At 43.0% G+C, this 8,299-nt stretch overlaps 1 protein-coding gene across 1 annotated transcript in view; it reads right to left on the bottom strand.

Moving 5' to 3' along the window:
* The window catches only part of LOC145406439 (sestrin-2-like), a 34,392-nt gene extending 26,382 nt beyond the window's left edge, over window positions 1–8,010 (bottom strand). The window contains exon 1 of the mRNA XM_080277595.1: window positions 7,873–8,010. Within this exon, the coding sequence (XP_080133721.1) occupies window positions 7,873–8,010 (138 nt within the window). The remainder of the gene's footprint in view (window positions 1–7,872) is intronic.
* Window positions 8,011–8,299: the final 289 nt, after the last annotated feature.

Raw genomic sequence — 8,299 nt, 5'->3', positions numbered from 1 at the left:
GAGAGATAGTAGTAGAGTGGATGTGGAAGATGTCCAGATTGGCCTGGGAGGAAGGTAAAGTCCAGGAGGATTGGAAATCAGGTATAACTATTTCCCTGTACAAGGGAAAAGGGGAAAAGGAAGTGTGTGGTAATCACAGGGGCATTTGTCTTCTTAGCATAACAGGAAAAGTATATGGTTGAATACTTATTGGCCGAGTTAGGGAAATAACAGAGGAATCAGTTGGAAAAGAACAGGAAGCTTTTAGGATGGGAAGAGGTTGTGTAGATAGATATTCATTCTTAGGTCTTTAGTGGAAAAGTTTCTAGAGAAGGGAAAGAAGTTGTATGTGGCCTTCATGGATTTGGAGAAATCATACATGGTAGACAGACAGAGAATGTGGAAAGTATTAAGAACATACGGAGTAAATAGGATGAGTTGAATGCCATGAAGAGTATGTATGAGGGTGCTAAGGCTCCAATGCATGTGGACAGTGAACTGAGTGAATTTTTCTCTTTGAAGGGTAGGTTAAAACAGGGATGTGTCATGTCTCCATGGTTGCTCAATCTGTATATGGATGGGGTTATAAAAGGGATAAAAGGTAGGGAAGTGGATGTTGGAGTGGCCCTAATGAGAGAGGGCAGTGTGTGGAAACTCCCTGTACTGTTGAATGCAGATGATACTGTGTTGTTAAGTGAAGACGAAGGGGGGACTGCATGGCTTGGTGAATGAGTAGGAGAGTGTGTAAGAAACGGAATCTAAAGGTGAAAGTAGAGAAGAGTAAAGTTATGGTCTTCGAGAGAAGTCACTGTACAGGGAAGAGTAAAGTTATGGTCTTCGAGAGAAGTCACTGTACAGGGAAGAGTAAAGTTATGGTTTTCGAGAGAAGTCACCAAATGTACAGTGAGGCTAGATGAGGAGGAAATGGAAAATGTGAGTGCGTTTAAGCACTTGGGTAGTGTGATGAGTAAGGGTGGAAGTTTAGAGGGTGAAGTGCTTGAAAGGGTACAACAAGGAAGAAAGGTTGCTGGTTCTTTGAAAGCAGTGATAAGAAGCAAAGACGTGTGCATGGATGTGAAAATGTTACTACATGACAGTACTGTGATGCCAACTCTAACATATGGAAGTGAAGCTTGGACCTTGCTGGAGGGACACAAGAGTGAGAGCATTGGAAATGAGTCATTTGAGAGACGCATGTGGAGTCACATGGAGAGACAGACTGACAAATGAGGAAGTGAAGGAGCGTTGTAGTTTAGTGGGTAATTAAGGCGCTCCAACCGGACTGAGTCTGTGCAGGTTTATATCCAAGGAATGGTTGGAGTTTATTACTCACGTAATGTTACTCAGGGATGAGTGAGGCTGGTCACTCCCATCTTAAATGTCAGGACCAAATTCCTAGCCCCAGGCTCCTACGCTCTTAATGGGGCAACACGGGATTAGATGATGAATGGATAAACTTATTTTTTTTTACCCCCCTCCCCCTTTCATCCTGCGCACGGCTCAGTCAGCCTATATGTCAGAACTTTACTGAGTGTCGTTTTATAAATAATTTCAAGTGTTGAAAGATACCGTGAGTAATGTTTGCATTTACATCACAGGGTGTCCCACATATCTCAATGTTTCGATACCATTTCAAAATACTGAGTGCGATAAGAGGCGCGTTTTTTTTCCCCCCCCCCGTCTTCCCCCCCCCCCTTAGGGATGTTCATGTCCATGTGTACAGTACATACCTGGCGTGCCTCTGTATTCTTGTGATGGGGTTGATGTACAATGCTCTGTTGCTGCTGTTGCTGCTGAATCTGTTGTTGTCGTTGCTGGTGAATCTGTTGCTGCTGTTGCTGCTGCTGGTGAATCTGTTGCTGTTGCTGCTGCTGGTGAATCTGTTGCTGTTGCTGCTGTTGCCCCTGTTGTTGCTGCTGCTGAGTGGTGTTCGTCTGAGTTCCAGGGGTTGCGGTCGCTTTGCTTACTCGCGTTTCGATGGCGGCCACCTGAAAGACGATAAGATGTTGAGCAATTCCCCACACCACCGCCGCAGCCGCCACCACAGAAGTACCAAGCCCGCATGCTCACTCCACTCCTACCCACCTGCACTCGCTCAGAAAAAAACGGAGAGAGAGAGAGAGAGAGAGAGAGAGAGAGAGAACCTAACACCATTAATGGGAGAGAGGGGGGTGAGGAGCCTACTACGTAACATCCCAGCCCCATCATCTGCGGACATTCATTTACGAGACATATTTTAAATTTAATAACAGTTGTACTAATTTACAATTATCACTCACGTATACATAGCTGTAAGTTGTAACCGTTCACATATGCACAACTTTAAATTCGCTTTCTATACGTTCACATTTGTTAGTTGGAAGTTCTAACCAATGACATAAATATTTGTAAGTTTCATCATGCACGTATACGTGGTCGTAAGTTGTGAACAATTACACATACACAGTTTGACGTTCTAATACTCATATACGGTTTACGCAGTATATGGTCGTGTGATCAGTCACATACACAAAGCTTAAGTTCAAACACTCGTATATCGTTCGCGCGGTCAGTGACAGACGCATAACTATACTGTACAGTATCATGAGAAGCGAGTTATGAGGCCAAGGCAAATAACAGGCGTCCTTTTGTTTTAGCTGAGCAGTAACAACAGCATCAAGGTCATTAGGATGGCTGATCAGTACAGATGTGTACAGTTTGGTCTGACGTAAATACAGCCCCGCTCAGTGATTGGTGAAATTTAACCTCTCACGATAGGTCTCTCGTATCGAACGGGTTTGAAAGAGCCTCTACACCAGAGTTTCTTAACCTTTTCCGACCTCAGCACCCCCCTGTAATAAGGTCTCAGTTCAGCACCCCTCTACATCTGGTTACTGGGACTGCAGTTGCTACACTACTGAAGAGTTAAAGCGAAGTACTGGCCAACAGTTTATTTTTTAGTAAAAAAAAAATAAATAAATAAAAATAAAAATAAGGCTGCCAATACTAGGCAAATCTAGTAAGAAAAAATGTAATGCAGCATTTTCCAGCACCCCCTAAAATTGATTTCAGCACCCCCTGGGAGTGCTAGCACCCCAGCTTAAGAAACGCTGCTCTACACCCACTGACTACGATTTCATTTATTTCATTTTATTCGTAACAGTTTTATTTAAATCAGAAAGGACTGTTAACAGTGAAGGGGTTAATGAAGGCTACATATAGTCCCTCCAGTCTGAAAGGTCCTAAGCTGACTAACGTCGTCTGGAGATAGCAAGACTAAACTAAAATACAAGTCAAAAGACTTAAGGGTAAAGTTTGTTGTAAGGTTTGTGTACGACTGGAGGCCTGAGTCCAAGCAACAGTTAACCCCTTGAATCCGATGACGTATTTCTTATATATTCTTGCTGTCTGTTAACGATTTTGTGCGGCTGTAGGATGACTTTGATCACGACCTCTTCACTATAAAACATCCTAAGATATGAATAATAATCGCCTGGAAACTGCAAAGAACTAATTAAATGACATCCACCAGATTCAAAGAGGTTTAAGACTGACAAATACCACACACACTGGGCAGTAATCTGTACCGCCACTCAGACTTAAGGCACTGACCAGACGTCCTCAAACTGTTGGTCGGGGAGAGAGAGAGAGAGAGAGAGAGAGAGAGAGAGCGCAACTTTAGCCCTTCACTCTTAAGCAGATTGTTGTGATTTACCTACAATGATCATATACACCTCAGCATTCAAAGCTGTGCATTCTTTTAAACGCACTGACTGGCGATTTTTGCTTGCTGTAAGAGAATCGTGTGTATAATAAAAATGGAAAGAGGAAAGCTACCGTAAAGCCCAATAATAATAATAATAATAATATAAAGGTAAAACTGCAGTATTGGCAAACAACTGTGCAACTTAAGTGTTCCCTTGCCCCTCAAGCTTTGAATCACAGACGTTACTTTATTATTATTATTATTATTATTATTATTATTATTATTTTATTGCGAGGACAAGAAATAGGAGATCATATTTTCACGAGCTCAAAACCCTGTCGTAAGAAATTTTTCTACGAAGGAGAAAGAAGGGAGAGTAAAGAATCTTCCCACGTTCTCATACCCTTTCTGGAAAAAAAAAAAAAATCCCAGTTAGCAGAGGAAAACGATCATAATTTACAATGGCTTCGATTTTTTTTTTTTTTTTCTGGGACTTAAACGATGCCAGCCTCTGTTTTTGGTGTTGGGCGTGGAGAGAGAGAGAGAGAGAGAGAGAGAGTGTGTGTGTGTGTGTGTGTGTGTGTGTGTGTGTGTGTGTGAGGAAGTTGGTAGGGCGGAGTCTACAGATTAAGCAAAATACGACAGCTCAATGGGTGGATGGAATTACGGAGAGAGGCAAACACAGGATGACGGAAGTGGAGGACGATATGGCGAGATTAGGGGATTAACGTAAAAGCGAGAGAGGATACTAGGAAATACGATATGAGGGTAAACTTAGATGAAAAAAAAAAAAAAAAAAAAAAAAATAGTGGTAAGATGAAAAACTGAGAGGGTGGGAGGAGAGGGAGGAAAGAGTGGGGAGTGGGAAGAAGGGGGAGTTGAAGGAAGAGGGGGGCATGAAGTATGAGGAAGAGAAATAGATAGTAGTAGGTAGGGAGAGGGAAGGGGAAACAAGATCGGCAAGAGAAATGGCGAAGATGACGAGGTGGTGGTAGGACGAGAAGGGAAAGGAGAGAAAAAGGAGAGGGGATAGGAAGGCCAGCGCTAGGAAGAAGGATAGTGTGAGGACGTAGAGATGAGCAGGAGGAGTGAGAAAAGGGAAGAGGGAGAGAGGGGATGAGACAGAAGTATCGTGGGGTGATAAAAGGGAACGAAGAACAGGACAAGAAATAGGAGGGAGAAGAGAGCGAAAGAGAAAATAAGAGAGGGTGAAAGAGAAATATCATGGACGAGAGAGAGAGAGAGAGAGAGAGAGAGAGAGAGAGAGAGAGAGAGAGAGAGTAGCATAGACAAAAACTGCTACTAAAAATATATCCCTAGGGCCACTACATGCTGAGTCACGTCGATCCACAGTCGAAGGACCGACGGACTGGTGGGACAGGCAGGGAGTAGACAGGGAGGGACAGATATGGGATAAACAGGGACAGGGATGGGAGAGGCAAGGAGAAGGGGATGAGGCATGGAACTGACAAAGGAATGCCAACAGCAACAAACCGACTGTGTCTTTAGAAGCTGTTTGTTATACGTTAGATTATACCCTGCTTAACCACCGGTACCGTATGCTGTGGGTCAAACACAAGGACAAAAAAACAGGAGGACGGGGAGTTAAACAGAGAGAGAGAGAGAGAGAGAGAGAGAGAGAGAGAGAGAGAGAGAGAGGAATGGAACACGCAGAGAACAAGGGGAAGGGTTGAAAGTCAAAGGATGAGGGGGACAGGAATAGAACATGCAAAGAAAGGAGAAACAAGGGTGCGGAATGTATATGACCGAGGGAGAGGTAAGCAGCGAAGGAAAGGGGTTAGGAGACGAAGGAAAGTAAGGCAAGGAGAAGGAAAGGGGTGAGGTAGACAGGAAGGCAACTGAGAGAACAGGAGAGGAACAGGCAGAGACAAAAGGAACACAGATGGGGAAGGCATACGAATAAGAGAGAAGCAAGTACAGTAGGAAAGGCGTGAACCAGGCAGGGAGACAGGAGAGAGACGAGAACTGACAGAAAGCAAATGCGCAAGAGAAAACCGGACTAGGACAGGCAAACACAAACAGGAATGGAACAGGTGAAGGACAAGGGATAAGGGTGTGACAGACATATTAAACACAGAGCGATCAGCAATAAAACAGGCATGAGAAAGGTGAGACAAGAATGGTAGATCGAGAGACGAAAGGACTGGATCAGAACTGGCAGACACAGGAAACTGAGAGTTGGGAGAAGCAGGGAGACAGACGAACAGGAATGGGACAGGCAAAGAAAGTCTGACGAACGTTTAGGCTAGGCAAAGGAAGAATGATTAAGAGTTTGGAATGTGAATATAGGGGAGATTAGATAAGTACACACACACACACACACACACACACACACACACACACAATGGGATAGGAAAGGGACGGGGAGAGTGAGCTGACCAGGAGAGGATAGGGGCGGACCAGACTGTCACAGGGATGAGGGGTGGTTTTGTTCCCCCCCTCTCTCTCTCTCTCTCTCTCTCTCTCTCTCTCTCTCTCTCTCTCTCACACACACACACACACAATTTTATATATATATATATATATATATATATATATATATATATATATATATATATATATATATATATGTATACACAAGCATACACAGTATATAAACCCTTAAGCTTTACTTGACTTTCCCAGATATTGTGTAAACGCTTACACAACACGCCCACGTTAAACCATGTAGTGTCACTACTCATAAAATTCAAGATAACTGTACACACACACACACACACACACACACACACACACACACACACACACACACACACACACACACACATACACACACACACACAAACACACACACACGTAGAATGCACTACCGAATGAAATAGTGTGCCAAAACAGTTCATTCATAAATTTAAGTATATGTATGACAAAATTGATTTAATACACGGGACAGTACGAGCTTGACTCATTCCTGTAAAGATGCAATTAGGCAAAGAACAATTAGGTAAGAACACACACACACACATCAGAAAGACAGAAGGACCTAGGTGCGATTGTCAATAACAGACTATCTCCGGCTGACCACACCAGTGAGAAGGTACGGAACATGTATACACTGCTTGCCAATATGAGAATAGCGTTTACATACAAAAATGAAGACATGCTAAGAAGGATAATAACATCATTCATCAGACCAACCTTGGAGTATGCATCAGTAGTCTGGAGTCCTCATCTCAAAAAACACATAGACAAGATTGAAAAAGTTCAAAGGGCCGCTACAAGATGGGTACCAAGCTTAAGGGATTTAAACTATGAAGAAAGACTAAATGAACTGAATCTACCAACACTACAGGAGAGAAGGAAATGAGGTGACATGATTATGCTATATAAATGCATATCAGGGAAGGAGAAAATAGACATAAACGATTACTTAACGTATGGGGAAGCATCAGCAAGAGGACACTGCCAAAAATTGCATACAAAGAGAAGTGATAAAGACGTATGGAAATTTAGTTTCCCAAATAGAGCAATTGATCAGTGGAATGCACTACCGAATGAAATAGTGTGTGCCAAAACAATTCACAAATTTAAGGATATGTACGATAAATATGGTTTAAGACACGGGACAGTACGAGCTTGACTCATTCCTGTAAAGATACAATTAGGTATGAACACACACACAGGTCAAGGTGAAGGGTAACACTATAATATATACACACAGCAGCACGACCTCCTTTGTGTGTGTGTGTGTGTGTGTGTGTGTGTGTGTGTGTGTGTGTGAGAGAGAGAGAGAGAGAGAGAGACCTACTGTGTTGCTTATGGTGAAATGTGGTGTGGTGAAGTGTGGTAAGGTGTTATGATGTGGTGTACGAGGTGCAGTGTGCTGCCGTGTAGCTTGATGTACTGAAGTACAGTGTTCTGTAAGCGAGATTCATTAAGTTAATGTGGCGTGTTGTGGTGGTTTGTGCTATGGCATGGTATGGTGTGAAGTGCATCATCCTGCGTTATAGTTTGATGTAATGTAGTGAAGTGTGATGTTGCGGTGTGTGATCAGGTGTACCAATGTGTGATGTTGTGTTGTAGACTACTGAATGATGTGGTGTGATGTGGGTGGGGTATAGCATACTGTGGTTTAATGCCGTTAAATTCGCCGTGGTGTGGTGTGATGTGGTATCAGTACAGTATGATGTGGGATGACGAAGTGTGGTATGCTGTGAAAAGCTGTGGTGTGTCGTGGTTTGGTTCATTACTTTCTGTAGTGTGGCATTATGTAGTAAGGGTCCCTGTGGTGTGTAGTACTGTGCTGTGCTGTGAAGTAGTGTGGTGTGGTGTGGCAGGCTGGTGTCACAGACAACACCAGCTCCACCACGCGCCACACGGCTTCTCATTCTATCCTTATCACGTCGCCAGATTTTTTTTTTTTTTTCCCCGATTTCATTATTCCTTCCTCTTTGTCCCCGTTTTCTTTATTCATTGTGCTCTCTTACTATTCTCTGCTGTTCAGCCGCCTGGTTCGTTGTATTTTCCTTCTTATGTCTTTTTATATGTTGTGCAGATTAATCTTCTTATAAATCAAATCCCAACTATGTTTCTTCTCATATCAGTTTTAATTTACGTGTTTCTCCTCATACCTACATTATCTGATTGCATTATCGAATTCGTTTGTTACGAACTTTA

The sequence above is a fragment of the Coenobita brevimanus genome, chromosome 70, assembly GCF_032717465.1.
Source record: "Coenobita brevimanus isolate Jiangsu-jjx chromosome 70, ASM3271746v2, whole genome shotgun sequence".
NCBI classification, from domain to species: Eukaryota; Metazoa; Arthropoda; class Malacostraca; order Decapoda; family Coenobitidae; genus Coenobita; species Coenobita brevimanus.
The sequence above is the reverse complement of the archived record's forward strand: the minus strand, read 5'-3'. Positions and strand labels throughout refer to the sequence as shown.